The sequence below is a fragment of the Xyrauchen texanus genome, chromosome 21 (genome assembly GCF_025860055.1).
Source record: "Xyrauchen texanus isolate HMW12.3.18 chromosome 21, RBS_HiC_50CHRs, whole genome shotgun sequence".
Classification (NCBI taxonomy): domain Eukaryota; kingdom Metazoa; phylum Chordata; class Actinopteri; order Cypriniformes; family Catostomidae; genus Xyrauchen; species Xyrauchen texanus.
Window position 1 is genome coordinate 17,205,851 of NC_068296.1, and position 18,748 is coordinate 17,224,598.

The window sequence follows — 18,748 nt, forward strand, 5'->3', positions numbered from 1 at the left end:
AGAATATTTCTCTGCATGAGCATTTTGAACGGGAGTTTTAACAAGGCCCGATTGAAAACTCACAGGTCCAGGATTGGACGTAAGCCGCCGCCTTTCTTGGGTACAATGAAGTAAGGGCTGTAGAAACCCTTCCTCATTTCGGTTGGAGGGACGGGCTCTACCGTGCCCTTGGCTAAGAGGGTCGCGATTTCCGTGCGCAGGGAACTGGCATGCTCGCCGTGTACTGCGGAAAAGGGGACGCCCCTGAAGGGGGGCGGGAGCCGGGCAAACTGAATTGCGTAACCAAGTCGAATGGTCCGGTGCAGCCAGCGTGACGCGTTGGGAAGCGAAAACCACGCTTCCCAGCTCTGCGCTAGGGGCACCAAAGGGACGAGTATTTTGGACGTACCCGGCGGGGTCTCGCAGCGGGGCGGAACAGGTAATGCAGCGTTGGGCGGCTTCGTTGCGGCCTGAGGCTGAGAATAGACTCAAAGCACTTACCTTGCTCCGCGCGCCCGGCAGGGGGCGGGTTCATGACTGAGGAGGAGGTCTGATGTTGGCGTGCTCTGGACTCGTCTGAACCGGCCGGCCGGGGGACAGTCGTGGGCAGGCGGAAGGCAGGATCGCCGCGTCCGGTGTACCGGGACTGTCGTAATTTGAAAGCAGATTGCCGTGAGAACGGCATTTGCAGGCCAGGTGACCCAGAGGCAAAGGAAATAGCTCTTTTATTGAGAATGTGGGTACCACAGCCCCCGTCAGGGGGTGTGGCAAATGAAAAAACAAAGGATTCTCCTCCCGGCCCTCCACCGGGGGACGGAGCGGTCTTACCACCTCCGGAGCTAACGTCTTCGGCTCTGGGTCGACTGTCTCAGGAACGTTTGGGAGCCTTCCGGGTCCTAGACGGGGTTTGTGAGACAGGGGGCATGCGCCGCCTGCGGGGTGCTCGACGCTGGGGCTGAGAGCTGGGCCCAGGTTGAGGCGGAGCAGGAGCTGGTTTCTTCGCCGCAGGGGGACGCCCTCGGCGAGCAGACGGGGCAGGGCCCGTAGCGGCAGGTGTGCGGCGGGGCATGATGTGAGATATGTCCTCCGTCTGCTTCTTCACCGCGGAGAACTGTTGGGCGAAGTCCTCGACAGTGTCGCCGAAAAGGCCAATCTGGGAGACAGGTGCGTCTAGGAAGCGGTTCTTGTCGGCCTCACGCATCTCGACCAGGTTGAGCCAGAGATGGCGTTCCTGGACCACTAGGGTGGCCATCGCCTGTCCGAGTGCCTGCGCTGTGGCCTTCGTCGCTCTCAGGGCGAGGTCGGTCGCTGAGCGCAGTTCCTGCAGCACATCAGGATCAGGTCCACCCCCGTGCATGTTTCTGAGTGCTTTGGCCTGGTGGACTTGCAGGAGGGCCATCGCATGCAGGACGGAGGCAGCGCGTCCAGCCGCACTGTAGGCCTTCACGTTGAGCGAGGATGTTGTCCTACAGGGCTTGGATGGGAGTACGGGGCGGCCACGCCAGGAGGTAGGGCTACCGGGGCATAGATGGTACGCAACTGCCCTATCGACCTGGGGAATCGCCCCGTATCCGTGGTGCTCTCCGCCGTCGAGGGTGGTGAGAGTGGAGCGGGTGGCACCTAGACAAGCGGAGAGCGGGGCCCTCCACGTAGACGTCAGCTCGTCATGCACCTCCGGGAAAAACGGGACCGGGGGGATGCGTGGCCGCGAACGACGCGCTGCCCCCAGGAACCAGTCATCCAACCGTGAAGGCTGTGGCGAGGATGAAGGGTTCCAATCCAACCCCACGTTCACGGCGGCCCGGGAAAGCATGTCAGACATCTGAGCGTCGGCCTCAGCCTGGGCCTGCTGGCCCGAAGGCGGCAGTCCAGGGGAGTCCTCGGCATCAGACATCACACTCTCTGATGCGGCGGCAAGCTCATCTGCTTCGGACTCGGGAGGATAGACAGCCAGGCCGTGAGGCGAGCCGCTATCGCCGCGAGCGTGGACGGGGACCAGCGAGCGTGTCGGGGAACGGGAGGTTCGCGGGGGGCTACCCGGCGAAACTGCACCCGCTGCCGCCCCCAAATCGCCCCCAGCGCCAACCGCATCGTCCTCAATCCCGTGGGAAGAAGGAACAATGCGGGGTGCAGCTGGGGTGGCTTGCTTTCTGTTGAAAGCAAGCCGCGACCGCAACGTGGTCATGGTCATGTTCTCGCAGTGAGAACATGAACCACCCACAAACGCTGCCTCGGTGTGATCGCGGCCCAAACACACGAGACAGTGCCTGTGGCCGTCTGAAGCAGAGAGGCTTCTACCGCATCCAGGAACAACACAGGGGCGGAAGGGCATCTTGAAAAAGACGCGTCCTGAAAAGGACGTTCAACGCCGCTGTGTTTTGCTCTTTTAGAGAAATTCACTCTTTTAAGGGAAATAACTCTTTTAATACACAGTATGTGTGTGTGTCTGCGCTGTCGAAGCGCTCAGGGGCAACAATGCACACCGTGCAAGTAGGAGAAAGCCGCTGTTGTGCGCCGTCAAATCCAACAGCATGCAGATCGTCAGAGGAAACAGGAACGTAGTGGTGTGTAAACTCGCAGCAAACTGCAAACAGACCATCGGCTCCGAAGAAATTTTCTGAATGAACTCCCGTATTTGCGCCACTTAAATACCCGCATGTCCGGGGGCGGGACATGCAAATACTGGCTGCCAACTCTCATTGGCCTTTTTTCATAGATCAGAGGTGGATATCGGCGCTCAAGAGAGACCCCTAGTGTCGCTTCTCCGACACAACGTGGAGAGAGCGACAGAAGGGGAAAAGTAGATATTGTGTCATTTGTCTGGTTTACCTTCTGAGCTATAGAGCTAACATGCTATATGTGGCCAAACTATGCACCGATTACACTCTGTTGTAATTTATGATGACAGTGATACTACTGCAAAGATTGTTGTATAAAATGTTAATGGGTAGAATACAGACAAAAGAATGATGATTGGCATAACTTACAATGGACAGATGTGTGAATGGCTTTCACTGCAGATTGCATATGATTAAAAGAGCAATGGACACTGAATGGGTGGAGCTCCAGGTCAAACCTACTGATGAGGTGGACCAATGGCAGTATGATGGTGTTTAGCAGCTGGTAAGAATTTTATCTAAAATTTTGCCCTTGTGAGCTGTTATGAACCACCGAAATAAACTCTTTTTGGCCAGATTTTGTTTGAAATAACATTCGTTCTTTGATTTCGTATGAAGTATATTGGGGCCTTTACTCAGCCTCATGTTGTTCCTAACCAGTATGGCTTAACAAAATGTCCAAACTGCTGTTTGCCATACAAGTGGATGGTATCCAAGGATAGTGTGGAGCAGGTATGGAGCAAGATCAGTGTGAGTAAATGATGACAGAATTTTCATTTTTAGGCCAACTGACCCTTTAATGAATGCTAAAAAGAAGTGACACTGAAATTGAAGAGACATCTGTGTTTAGGAAAAATATTTAAAGAGTCTTACGAGTCCGCTTTTGTTAACATTATGTCAATGGAAAGTAAATCAGAGCTCTGAATTCCTGTGATTTGTAGGGCCCGTGAAGCACATCCAAATAAAGGAATGAGCCGTTACATGGTTTGTTGAATTTGATGGTGACCTACTTTGATGTATTTTTACTGCACACACTAGCACATTCTTGAATAATATTTGCTTTATCTTATTTGTTGCTTTATTTATTTAGGAAAGGATTAGCATGCACTAAAAGAGGGATGAAAATTAATTCCAGAAAAAAACCTTGTTTTACTCATGTGATGGTAGTTTAACCTGAATAGAAGTTATAATTGGATGTCTGGATGTCCTTAGAGACATGTGTCCAGAGTGCTTACTAAGCACTATATTGCACTTGACATAATGGTATCCATTCCTGCAGCCTCATTGTGTGTAAACTATGCCCTTAGGTCTCCTCCCATCTCCTCCTCTAATCCCAAAGTGTCTATTTCCTGCTGCACACATCTTTAGCTGCAGGCCTTGAATGAAGTGTGCAATGAGTGTGTTGTTCAAGGAAATCTTTAACACACTCATCTCTCCACACAGAAACCTGATGCCCTCCCACAACCTGTGCATATCACCCAGACATATTTACCTCAAGCATGTTCAGCATGTTTAACAATTATTATGATTGAACAATATTAGAGGTGAAATATGTCCAAGTTAAAAGGAAGCAAGATTAAGCTGACATTGGTGAATATGGTGAGTACTGTGCGTAACTGAATGCAATTGGAAGTTGTTTTGTGATTTATGATTTCAGCAATGACTGCAGTGATTAGTTAATTATTAGAAAATCTATGTTTGATCTTCACACTGGGGTCATCAGAACCATTTTTGATGAGTTAATCAAATAATTTACTGCATAGGTCTGCATTAAGATCATAGTTTTTGCAAAGATTCCGACCTATCAATGAGGTCACAGTTGATTTTATCAAAGAGGTTTCACAGTGAGGTCACCACTGACCTCAAAATTTAGTTCACTTATGATGTCAGTCACTAATGTGCTCAGTAAAGATTATTAATAATGGTGAAGTGTAATATCTACGGCAGAAGAACCACCAAACAGAAATGCAAAAATAATTACTGTTTCCTGAACTCTCCTCCTGTGTTCCATTGGTCAAGTAAACAGGTAGTCCTACCTGTTGGAACTGGAACCAATGTTGCTGAGTCAGGCTGGTTGGGATGCTCAAAAAACAGGCTAATGTTTTGATAGTGCCACAGAGCCACATTCTTTACACTTTTTGGGGGAATCAACCTACAAAAGGCTTAATAAAGGCACTGATATATTTCACACGAAATCGAAGAACAGGTGTGACATCATTTTGAACCAAATCTTTCCAAAAAGTAGGTGTTTTTGAGTTTGTTTCTGTGGTTCGCAACAGCTCGCCTGGGCAAACTTTTAGGAAAACGTTTAACAAGCTGCTATTTCACCTTTAACTTTCCAAATACTCTCACAGGTAGTTAAGTTAAGTATAAGTTCACAGCCAAAAAGTTTTTCTGAGAAAATAAATCTGCCTTCATTCTCTTCCTCTTTACTCACATTACGCTTTGATAAGCCTTTTTATATATATATATATATAATTCCTCCATCCCATTTAATTAACAACTGTCCCAAAAAGAGTCAGACAACTAGAAAATGTATTGCAAGGCACAGACTTTTGATTTTTTCTCACCCTATATATAATTATTCAGAAAAAGCCAAATTTTTTGTTCTGAATATCTAACGAAAATACTACAGGGTTGCTGCAGAGTTTTAAAATCAAATATAAGACTTTTAAGACCTTTTTTAAGACCTGAAAAAAATCAAATTAATACTGTAAGCCCATACAGAACAAACCCACACAATCTCAAAATAAATCACGTATCACAGATTCTTTTAATTAAACAGGCTGGGGATCATATTCAACAAGGCCTTAGAACTTGTAACACTTTTTATCAGCAAAACAGGGTGTCTCTGCAAGTTTAAAATATTCATGTTTTCCACTTATATATTTCACATCATATTTAAATTGGTTTTTGTACCAATATATCAAAACATATGAATTAATGGTCGACCGATATTGGATTTTGCTGATAGGATAATAATATGTTGAAAGAAAGGCAATAACAGATACATTTATTTTAATGGTTTGTTTCTACCATGTGTGATCTGTACAAATGACAATAAAATAACATAACTTATGAATATAGTTTTTAAAATCAATATATTGAATGTATTAATTTGTAGAAAAATGTCTTAGTCTTTCCTTCCTGTGAAAGTGTGGGCCAGACAGAGGTTATAAGAGTTGAATTAAATCCAAAAAACAGATTATTGTGCAACCAAAATACCAATAATATACAGGAAAAAACAAACAAACAGAAACAGTGGATAACACAGGACTTTTAACAATAAACAAGCTTGTAATACACAGATTACAACTGTAATCATAAATGTCCAGTTTTCATTGATTGTATAATGCTCTGAAGCTGCTGGAAACATCTCAATTTCCCTGCATGCGTTTCACTTTGAACCCTGCCGCACATGCAGACGATTTGTTTATTAAATTAAATCATACCTTTTAAAGTTGAAAATATCACATTAGGGCTATATCGCCATTCTGGTCTTTACAACCCCAAATTTAAGACATTATAATTTAAGATTATAAATTCAATTATAATTTAGACTTTTGTCATACCATTTAAGGTATTTAAGTCTTTTTTATGACCTTAAATTTGAGAAAATTGAATTTAAGAATCAAGACTTTTTAAGGATCTGCAGGAACCCTGTTCTACTCTTACTATTGCTGAGTCTGCTGTGCACAGTATTTGAATTTTCTCTATGCATGGAATACCCAGACGGCCATCTTTATTTGCAGTATATAGGGCACACTGCAGTGAATACTTTGTGTATCCCACAATGAAGTGCACTTAAATCGAACTTCCATTTTTAGTGTGACAAATGAACCAACATCATACGCAATGTTTAACATCTTTTTCTTGACTCAGTATTTGATCAGACTGATAAAAAAAAACATTTTTACAAAATAAAGCCTTTTTATTTCATGATGATAACTGGATTACACTCACATGCAACACAATAAGGTCATGTGACTACAATGTAGCATACTGCTGAATTTTTTTTTTTAAGAAATGTGGAACGTTGAGTGTGGAATGTTGGACAATTCATGCACTCAGCAGTTGTGGCTTCCCTTGTAGCGGGTGGGTTACCTGGTCGTGATGCTAACCTAACAAAACAGTTGTAATTACTGTTCAGTGTGGCAACTAGCAAGACTTTTGTAAAGACAGCACCTTGCAAATGTGAGCTGAATGCATTACCATCACCCCATGCTTTGTAAATATGTACGTTATTTGTGGTGGACTGAGGTTGGCTAACATGCTAAAGCTAGCAGCAACACATCGTGTGCATTTGGAAAAACAGCGAATGAGTTTTAAGTTTTCCTTTCCATTTGAGACAATACTACACTTTGAAAATTCAAACACTACAGTAGATGTAAAGTGCATTATTTGGGACACAGCAAGACTTTCCTTGATTGTAATTGGAGTATACTGATTATCAGTATCAATTACCAGTTTGTTTGCAGTAATGAGCATATTTTAAGAGCTGACATACCTGTACTCACTAATACCCACAGAGAGATCTCAATATTACTGACAAGCACATCACTAGCCCACTTAGCATACCACAGCTGTTGTTTGCTGAAATCCCAGGGTGCCCTTCCTGCCTGTGCCATCCTACAGTGAGCCAGTGTGGAAATGGACATGTATGATTTCTTGGCAGTTGGCACCATTGAACGTACGTCGACAATGTGGTGATCAGAAGAATTGTGGATGGGAATAGAGTCTGCTACAACCAAAGTATCGTTGCCAGTTCACAAAGAGACTGGAGGTGAAGCAAGACAGTCAGATAGCGGGACAAGAGGAGACGTGGCATAGCAAGGGGGGGAGGCTCTGTTACTACTTTCAAATTTGTGCCAATGAATATCATCAGCTTGCTGCTTCTCTAATCAGCCTCCAAGATTACTCTCAACAAGCCCTGCACCAAGCATGCTCTGAGCAGTAAGGCTCCTCCCAGCCATAATTTTCTTTTAGACTGTGCCAGCACTAAAGCATACATTTTGAATTCCTTTTATTAAGAGGCTTGATTAAATCTCCCAGGAGAAGCTGGCTGTTTTGCATGCAGGCTGTTGCACTTGATAATGATGGCAGAGTCTTAACCTTTGTTTGGGTTCTTATTTTGGGACTTAAGTAATGTAGGCACAATTGAATCATTATTGCATGTTCATTCCAAAACTAACAATTAAGATAATTTTTGCCAAAACACTAGTGTGTGTCTGCAAGGGGCAGAACAAAGGATGTAAAGCTCAATTTTACTCACACATTTGTCCTCCATTAGCATTGCAGTCACAAGATCTTTATGCTAGCTCACAGCTACAGAAAGGTAATGGATGTGCTGCTGGACATAATCACCTTATAGAGAGTTATCAATTATTATCATTAAAGGGATTCACCCAAAAATGAAAAGAGGTTTTAAAGAAGATTGCGCGATGTCTTTTCAATACAATGCCAGTGGATAATTCCTCACTTTGAAGATTAAAAAGGACCCAAAAGTATCATAAAAGTAGTCCAAATCTTGACATCTTGTGCCACTTTTACATGCAGTATTTAAGCTCACAAATCAGCATCATATTCACTAGTGAACAGCAATAAATGCGCTGAAATAAAGCTATGCAGCAAGCATCTACAGTACATTGACTCACTGTCATTCTTTTCAGCCACAAAACTCCTACTTTCTATGTAAATTTAGATCATTATAGATTATGCCTTATTCATAAAACTCAGCGCTATTTGCCTGGCACAATTAATGCTATTATCACCCTGAGGAAGCAAGCTAAACACCTCATTTTAATTAAAAGAGATGTTTGTTACATTTTCTAGGGATCATGGCAGCAGTAATTTATCCAATGATGTTATTGATATTAAGACATGCTGGAGCGATGCTTTTTAGTCCTAGCAAAAGATACCAGATTGCACTAGTCTGCTAGATTCCCCACCACCTACTGTAGCACTCAGATCCACCCTCCAAGATGGTGACTTGTGCAGTGCAAATTATGTATGGAATTGTTTACCTTGCAAGTGTTTGTGATGTTACCTGATTTGCAAACTTCCTTGAGTGAATTTGCCTTTACAAAAATCAAGAGTTCATTGCAAATTTGTCGCAAACTTGCCGCAAATTCGGTACAGATTTTATACACATGCAAGGCCAAAAGTTTGTCAAAGGTTTGTTGCCTGTTCATCATTTCAGCAAATATTTGCGGCGAATCACAGTCTCATTTTTATGTGAAAATAAAAGGCAAATTTGCAGCAATCAGATGCTATCAGCGGGGACGTTTCTTCCTTTTGAATTCCCATCATAGCATGAATTAAGAGATGAGCATATGTGACTCAGTTGTGGGGCTGAAAGAGGAATTCAAGCTTTTGTTCTCATGAGTAGCATATCAGGAATGCATAAAATAGCTTCACGTCTTCACAAAACGCAAAGCGGTCTGAATTTCCCCATTGACATTTAGCATTAGCATTACTATTGTTGGCCATTCCTGCAGAAATGATAAGCGAAAGGCCACAGTACCCTCAGGAGCCAAAAATAGTGAAGAAAATGCTGTTTCAGGAATTAATATGAGATGGAGTGTGGAGTTCAATGATGAAGACTTAACTCTAAGGGTTGATAAAAGTTTGAGGTAATCTTTTTCTTAAAACGCATACCTCGGATCTTTAGAGACCCAGGACCTCATTCCACCCCCTGTACCTCATCCATTTTTTTGGAGTTGTGCCCACACCTCTTTAGTATTCCTCAATCTTTCTCTTATAAATATTGTAACACAAAAAATATAAAATAAAATAATTATAATGACTTAAGTACTAAAAGTGTTTAGGGTCAGTAGAGACCATATGTATGTAATGGTGTCATTTTTTCTTTCTTTCTTTCTTTTTCACTTTCATAAATTATTTATAATTTCACATCTATATCTATATAATTTACTATCACAGGATATCTATTTCTTTGTTTATTAAAAGAGAAATGAGTACTCTATTCATATAAATAAGTACTATATCATGATGATTATCTGTTCAACAATGTTGAATTATGTTTATCCTTTATGTGTGTACACATACATATTATTTGTTACTCAAGGTGGCGCTGTTGTTTTAGTGACTGACTTAATTTACATCTGAAATCGCAATTTGATGAAGAAACAACATGGAAGTAAACTATAGCAAGTACAACACATGAATAGTATGATATGACTTTTGTCATTTGGGTGTAGTACTGAAATTATGAAAGTTGTGCATCTATTTACACTCATTAAGTGCCTGAGAAAATCCTTATGTGTAGCTTATGTGTTATGTGTACACTAGTTGCGTCTCATGAACTTTCAGTGTGAAAATAATTAATCCTGTTCTAAATTTGTCCTGATTTGTTGCATTATCTCTTTGATACATGAAAAATCAAACATCAAAATATATTTTATTCCGTTATTTTCTAATTGTCTTGAAAATATTTAGAAAAAGTTAAACTATCTGGGCATTTTGTATATCCATTTGTGATAGACAGAAGAGCCGGATCTCTCTCTAAAGACCCAAATCTGTAAGAGTGTTTGGTGTGATAATCCCTGTGCCCAAAATCGGGTACTGTCAGAGTATGCACTACTTTCGATGATGGATACACTTCTTGGCTGGGAAAAGAGTACATTCTTTAGGTATACAGGTGAGTAGAATGAATAGATTCTGGATATACTTCATCAGGGATTGTGGGCATTATAACAAGAACCGTGAAAATAATCTATATTCTGGTTTTCTGTGGAGCACCTATTGTGGTTTTTCAAATATTACCTGTCATATAGTGTGTTATATAGCTGTTAGTGAATGTAAAAAAGTCTGCAAAGTTTCAAAAATCAAAGTGCATTACAAATGGTGTTATTTACTCCCAAAAGAAAATTTTGGGAAAACACCTGAAACGAGTCGTTAGTAATTCCAGACTTACTTCCTGAACTAACCTATGTAATTTGGTAACAAAAAACCCGCCTCTGGTCTGTTTACGTGTACAGCCAGTACACGCTGTTAGCATTTTAGCTCTTAGCCTCTGCTAACCAGCTAACACGATATGGGATAGTTCTACACGTTATTGTAAAACTACATATAAATTTACCACTGAGAAACGTCCTGTTCTCGTCGTGCTTGCTATGGTGGTTTGGGTTGGTCTTCTGATGTGTCACTATCGGACTCGGGCTCAAATTGTTAAGTAAAACAGACACTTTTTCAGATGGAGCTAAAACTCAGATGTGGTAGTTTCCTTACCAACACTCACAACAGACTGGGACATCTGACCAATCAGAACAGAGTAGGCTCCCTGAAAGGAGGAGTTTAGAATGAATGGTTTAGAACGGATCATTGAACGAGTCGTTTTTGACACTGGGGAAAAAAGGTAATGATGCAATTTAAATTATGAGCAAATTAAAGTGTTTTTTGAACTTGGATGCAAGGCAAACTATTGTATGAGACCTTTAATACAAAATTAGGCACATTTAAAAACCATAATAGGTGCACTTTAAACTTGCACTTTTTAAGCACAAGGATCTTTGTATAGATAGCACTTACAGAAGAGCTGCCCAACTCACGGTTCTCCACCGTTTATTTTAAATCGAGTGTTTTGAACGTGAAGTTTTATGAATAGTGAGAATTTGGACATAGGCCTACTACTCCATTGGCATACTGTTTTTGGTATACTATATAGTAGGGAAGTATGCATTTTTGGACATGGGGTCACATTTGAGTTTGGGCAAGTTTGAGAGAAAATTATTTTATTAAACACCAAAAACATCCCTCCTTTTTAACCTAGTCACCTTTCTATTCCTCATCTCTCCTTCCCAGTTTTTTATGATCCTGTTTGTCTCTTAGAAAAACTTTGGATGGCAAAATGTTGTTATTGTGGGTACTGTGATCTAATGATAGCAAAACTGCCAAAAGGGAGCACACACAATATTCATACATTAGATAGCAAATGATCCTGCTGTGAATAAACCGAATGAGAAGAGATCTGCTGAGCACAGTGAGAAAAAAAAAATCTATAAAACTGCTTTCATACAGCCACCGAAAAAACTAATAACAGAAAATATTTTTTATAAAGCTTGAAATTTGGTTTGGCCTAAAATCAGCAAGGTCTTGAATGACAGGTCTGATTAATGAAAAAGCTTTTTATTTTTTTAAATGACAAATGAAAAGAGAGAGTGAGTATCAGGATAAGAATTAATAGATATTGGTTAAATATTACTGAACACATTTTTTTGCATCAATGATCAGGTCATTTTCTTAGACAAAGATACTGTATTTTAAAGATAATATTGTAAAAATCCATATAACTTTACAGATATTTATTATAAAGGGTTTAAACAATGTTTTCCATGCTTGTTCAATGAACCATAAACAACTAATGAACATGCACCTGATGAAACAGTCATTAAGACACTAACAGTTTACAGATGGTAGGCAATTAAGGTCACAGTTATAAAAACGTAGGACACTAAAGAGACCTTTCTACTGAAAATTAAGATGCCCAGGGTCCCTGCTCATCTGCGTGAACATGCCTTAGGCATGTTGCATGGAGGCATGAGGACTGCAGATATCCTGTACTGTAAGACGCCTAAGACAGCGCTACAGGGAGTCAGGAAGGACAGCTGATCACCCTCGCAGTGGCAGACCACGTGTAACAACACCTGCACAGGATCAGTACATCTGAATATCACACCTACGGGACAAGTACAGGATGGCAACAACAACTGCCTGAGTTACACCAGAAAGCACAATCCCTCCATCAGTTCTCAGACTGTCCACAATAGGCTGAGAGAGGCTGGACTGTGAAGAGGCCTGTTGTAAGGCAGGTCTTTACCAGACATCACTGGCAACAATGTCGCCTATGGCCACAAACCCACCTTCGCTGGACCAGACAGGACTGGCAAAAAGTGCTCTTCACTGACGAGTCAACAGTTTTGTCTCACCAGGGGTGATGGTTTGAGTGTTACACCGAGGCCTGTACTATGGAGCCGGATCAATTTGGAGGTGGAGGGTCTGTCATGGTCTGGGACGGTGTGTCAGAGCATCATCGGACTGAGCTTGTTGTCATTGCAGGCAATATCAACGCTGTGCATTATAGGGAAGACATCCTCCTCCCTCATGTAGTACCCTTCCTGCAGGCTCATCCTGACATGACCCTCCAGCACTACAATGCCACCAGCCATACTGCTCAGTTCTGTGTGTGATTTCCTGCAGGACAGGAATGTCAGTGTCCTGCCATGGCCAGTGAAGAGCCCTGATCTCAATCCCATTGGGCACATCTGGGACCTGTTGGATCGGAGGGTGAGGGCTAGGGCCATTCCCCACAGAAATATCCGGGAACTTGCAAGTGCCTTGGTGGAAGAGTGTTGTAACATCTCACAGCAAGAACTGGCAAATCTGGTGCAGTCCATGAGGAGGAGATGCACTGGAGTACTTAATGCAGCTGGTTACCACTCCAGATACTGACTGTTACTTTTGATTTTGACCCCATTATTCCATTTCTGTTAGTCACATGTCTGTGAAACTTGTTCAGTTTATGAATATTTTTACGTTCATACAAATATTTACACATATTTACACATAGCAGCTGAGAGTGAGAGGATGTTTCTTTGTTGCTCAGTTTATAATTAATAGGCATCTCAGCAGTCTCCCACTGCGTAACCCTGCACCTAAAACTGAATTTTTTTAATTTAGGAATTTCTTTTCTTTGCAGTTTTGACAGATTTAGCTCACTTCTGAGGACAATTTTGTCCACAAACTATAGCTAAATAATCCCAACCACCCATCCAAACACACATACAGAGCAGGTAACCTCGCTCCTTCATCTACTAACTACCCCCCCCACCCACCCCCCATACCCATCAAAAAATGAGTCCAGACAGGCAGAGGACAGACAGAAGATAAAAAGGAGTGAACATTAAAAGGGAAAAATAAATTACAACTGTCAGGTTTTGCTAAAAGGTGAAACGCTGTGCACAGGACAGGATGCTTACACCACATTTTTTCACAAGAGATAATGTGCAGGTGTGTTAAAGTAATGCTAATCATGCTATCTGCTACACAGCACATACATTGTCCTGTGGTTGAATGGTGATAAACTAGCACCACAAACTCTGTATTTACATTCAACCCACAGAGGGAAAAAAAACACCTGATTCAACAAATTCTTTCACCTACTTTACAGAGGAAACATGGGCATTCGTTTCAGAATAATCAGCAGAGTCAGCTTATTTAATGCCTGACTCAAAAACTGTGCAAAACTGGATCACTCAACCTTAAAGCCCAGGACCCCCCCAGGCAGTCAAGGGCCCCTGGTAGTCAAGGGCCTCTGGGTACTGGCCCTATTGGCCCGGTCGGTAATCCATGGCAGTGTCTATTGTTGGTGCAGTGATATAGTAGTGTAGTTGGTCTAAGACGAATAGAGGAGAATGCAGATGTCACAAGATGCATATTTTGTTTGATAAAGTTCATGTATTTTTGGGGACAAACAGGCTAAATGAAACTATATGTTGCATTCACTTGCTTGCTTTTATTTAGGATATCTTCAGATAATTACATGGTGGAATTATTTAGTTGGTATGAGTACTTGATGTAACTTTGGACAAATATAGCTCTTTTGTTCTTCAAAACTGGTAGAGTTCTGTAGCTTATTTGGCTCTTAAAATGTACCCAAAAATGTGACAAATGTTACAACTGACCATGATCTCCCCAACAGTTCATAGTGATTATGCCTGTCAAGCTCCCAACAGGACAAAAACTCAGCATTAAAAGCAGTCTATATGAGATAAGAAAGAAAAACCTTGTGAAGATTCTTCTAAATTTCTCATTTGTGTTTCACAGACAACAACAGCATACACGTTTAGAATGACATGAGTAAATAATATTCCAATTCTCATTTTTGGGTGAACTATTTTGATGATCTTGCGACGTGTATGCAACTGACTTTGAGCAACAATGAACCGCACTTAAAGGGATAGTTCACCAGAAATGGGAAATTCTCTCATCAATTACTCACCCTCATGCCATCCCACATTACTTTCTTTCTACTGCAGAACACAAATGAAGATTTTTAGAAGAAAATCTTAGATCTGTACAATTGAATGGGGTCCAAAACTTTAAATCTTAAAATGCACATAAAGACAGCATAAAAGTAATCCATACAACTCCAGGTGTTAAATTAATCGCTTCAGAAGCGATGGATTTAACCATCAGTTGTGTTCAGCAGAAGAAAACACATCTAGGCTGGCATTAGGGTGAGTAAACGATGAGAGAATTTTCATTTTTGGGGGAACTATCCCATTAAATGCTTTTCTGAAATGAACTCCCAAAAAACAATCTGTGTGTTTATTACAAATGGCCTCTAGTAGTTCAGATTGCAAGGATCTTAAAAACATGTCAGTGTTGGAAAAGCATCAAGTTCATTCACAGGCAAGGCTAAGCTCTGTCCCTGTGTCACAATGTCATGCATTTACTAGACTTCCACATGCAGTATGAGTCAGAATGCCATGAGGCATATGACTGAAAACAGGAAGTCCAGCAGGGGCATTGTGACCGGATGAGGAAGAGGCCCTTAGGTGGAGAATTAAAGCCCTTTCCAGGAACAGGATACACTCTGAGGAAAAGGGTATAAAGAGGATGCTGACAGCACGTTTCAGTCACAGGACTTACTTTCCGATCTCTATAGTCATCACGCATGTAGGTGTTATGTAACCAATAGATTAAAACATATTTTCATAGATTCAGTATGCAGATTATGCACTATTTGTTACTTGCAATCTGGAAATACAAATTGAAGTCATTTGAAAAGCAATGTGGATTTGCAAACTGTTTGGGGGGAACTAAATATTAAATAAAAAAAGAAATACTTACATAATTTATTGGATATGTGTGTAGCTGAATTTGGGTCATGGATTTAGATCATATGCAAAAACCAAAGTACCACCAGAGCTTTCACTGAGATAGTTATCAATATAACTACAGACCTAGATTTTCTGGCATAAGTTCTGAGGTCGCCAGTCCTCTCTGACAGACAGAAATGCGGTTTATTCTTTTCTCTCAATAGTACAGCAGAGGATCATTAGAAGCTGTGTAGAGATTTTGTTGGTCGCTCATCCACATGCCCCCCCCCCCCTTCCATTAGAACAGACCACTGAACTTCAAATGAGAATGAAGACTGACCTCTTCTGGGACTTGAGAATACATCATTAGCCACAAATACCATTCATAATGCATAACCCTTTAATCATCATAAATATATCTTTAATTATATACTCTGTATACTGTCTATAATGTGTAATGCACCTTTGTGTGATAAAATAATACATTGTAAAACTGATTGCTGTCACATTGGACTGAATGAAAACAATCATTCATATGATTTCAATCAAATATTTTCTAAAAATGATCAATCTATATCTGCTTAGAACTATGCTCATTAAATTCAATAGATTTATTTAAAGGGATCACTTTAAAGGGATGTTCCACGGAATTAAGTCATACGAGTTTGGAAAGACATGAGCGTTTTAACATCTAATGTTTGCCAATAGTGCCCTCTTCTGGATATGAAGCACCCTGCACACTGAGGCTAAAACATATGCAATGTATGTTTAGAGGGAAACATTTCACATTTGATTTGATTCTGGTAACATTTACAGTAATGTTCCATTAATTAACAACATTAGTTAAAATGAACTAACAATGAACAATACTTTTACAGCATATATTAATCTTAGTCAGTGTTAATTTCAACATATACTAATACATTATCAACCCTTAAACACATTCCTCAGGTCTTTAGTGACCTGGGACCTCATTCCAGCCCTGTACCTCATCCATTTTTTTGGAGTCATGCCAACACCTCTTTACTATTCCTCAATCTTATAATAGCTTAAGTACCAAAAGTGTATACGGTCATTGGACACCTTAGGTATGTAATAGTGTCCTTTTGTTTAGCGTTTTTGCACTTCCATAAATTAAATTTTTATGATTATTTAATATTGATCTAAGTTTATTATCACATGATATCTATTTATTTGTTTATTACAAGAGGAATGAGTACTATTATTCATACAAATAAATACAATCACTTGACTTTCTGTTCAACAATGAATTATCAACAATGGCGATCATTCCATGTGTACACGCATACAGTATTATACATGCTATTTGTTACTCGAGGTGGTGCTGTTGTTTTAGTGACTGACTTAATTTACATTTGAAATGGCAGTTTGATGAACATGGAAGTAAACTATAGCAAGTACAACACTTGAAAAGTATGATTTGACTTTTGTCATTTGGGTGTAGTAATGAAATTATGGGTGTTGTACTGAAATTATGGGTGTAGTACTGAAATTATTAAAGTTGTGCATCTATTTACACTCAATAAGTGTACTTGAAAATACTTGTGTTCTGTGTAGCTCAATATGTTTTTGACAGCCAGTTGCATCACATAAAATTCCAGGTGTGTTCTAGGCTTGTCCAAACTTGCTGCATTTTCTCTTTGATACGAAAAATAAAACATACATTTATTTAACTATATTATTTTCTAATTGTCTTGAAAACATTAGAACATTTTACACTATCTGGAAATGTTGTAGATCCATTTGTGATATATAGAATTGACGGATCTCTAAAGGCCCAAATATGTAAAAGGGTTTGGTGAAATTCCAATGCATTTAAGAGTTAAAAGTTATTACAGGTTAACATTAGTTAATGCACTACAAACTAACATGAACTAACCATGAACAATTGTATTTTTATTAATTAACATTAACTAAGATTAATAACTGCTGTAAATGATATATTGTTAATTGTTAGTTCATGATACTTAATGCATTAACTAATGGAATCTTGTCGTAAAATCTTACCTATATTCTATAGGAAGAATATTGTTTGAAAAGCGGAATATTCTGTCCTGCTGCAACATTCATACTGAAATTAATAAAGATAAAAAACATACAACCACTTAGCAACAAACATCAAACAATGGAAACCCTATGTGAAAGTTATCATTTAATCGAATTCTTAACTTTTGCACAGACATGTTTTGCACTACTTTAGCCCTTAAATCGTACTACATAAACATGGCTTCTGAAAACTGCTTTTCAGTATCTGATGTTCTAGAGGTATGTTAAAATAAGTCATGCGGTCAAAAGCATACTAAATAATACAAAATAATCCAGCAAATATTTTTTTTTAACAGGATTCTTAGAGATGCTTTCGGTCACACATGTAAACCACAACAAACACTATACAATGCAATTCCCATCTTCAATCTTCTGGTGTGACCTCAAATTCTTCAACCACAGCCATGTTTATCCTTACCACACCTGACAACACCCTGAGTGACCAACCCCAGCTAATAACACCCACCCAAAGTTTTGTGACTCATCATTAAGTGTTGTGATAACTAGGATATAGCTATTCACCATGAACAAACCTCAGTGAAGGATGTCATTCTTGAAGATATATACATAACCGGAATTGAAAGCATACAATTCTCAAGTAACATAAAAATAAAAAAAGATAAAAGGTAAAAAACATTAAAAATGTTGGTCATATCTCTTTCCCATATCAATCAAACTCTCTATTCACTAAAGTGCTCTCATATTCAACTAATAACAAAAACCATAAATGCAACAGCACAGAAAATCTACAGACACACAGTCAGCGTACAGTATATCTATACATGAGTTAGAAATCTTTTAAGAAAATCGCCATCATAAAACGTTTATCCTATACAAGGTGCCATATCAATATTTAATGGAGATAATAAAGTTAAGAATATGTGTGTGAGCGTGTGCATTTCTTGTGATAAAATGTTCTCTGATCCGCATTGTTCCAGTTGGTCTGCTGGTGTAGAGCCTGTAACACTGGTGTTTGCTGATGTGTAAGTGAGACACTGAAAGGGGTTTTACTCTAGTATTTAGGTACTTTGGCGTAATCCTCCTGTTGAACACTCTTGCAGAGGCACATGGATAGGATCATCCCTAAAAGCTAAAGTAAGCAAGAATATGATCATAATGTGGTTACACACACACACACACACACACACACACACACACACACACACACACACACACACACACACACACACGGCAGTAGTAGCCCATTAGAAACATGGAATGCAAAAATACAGAGTGGGACGT

General features: G+C 40.2%; 1 protein-coding gene across 1 annotated transcript in view; it reads right to left on the reverse strand.

Annotated features, from left to right (window-relative positions):
* Positions 1-17,599: 17,599 nt before the first annotated feature.
* Positions 17,600-18,748, reverse strand: part of LOC127661915 (CD82 antigen-like) — a 32,756-nt gene continuing 31,607 nt past the window's right edge. The window contains exon 9 of the mRNA XM_052152873.1: positions 17,600-18,596. Coding sequence (XP_052008833.1) covers positions 18,519-18,596 — 78 coding nt within the window. The 3' untranslated portion in view covers positions 17,600-18,518. The remainder of the gene's footprint in view (positions 18,597-18,748) is intronic.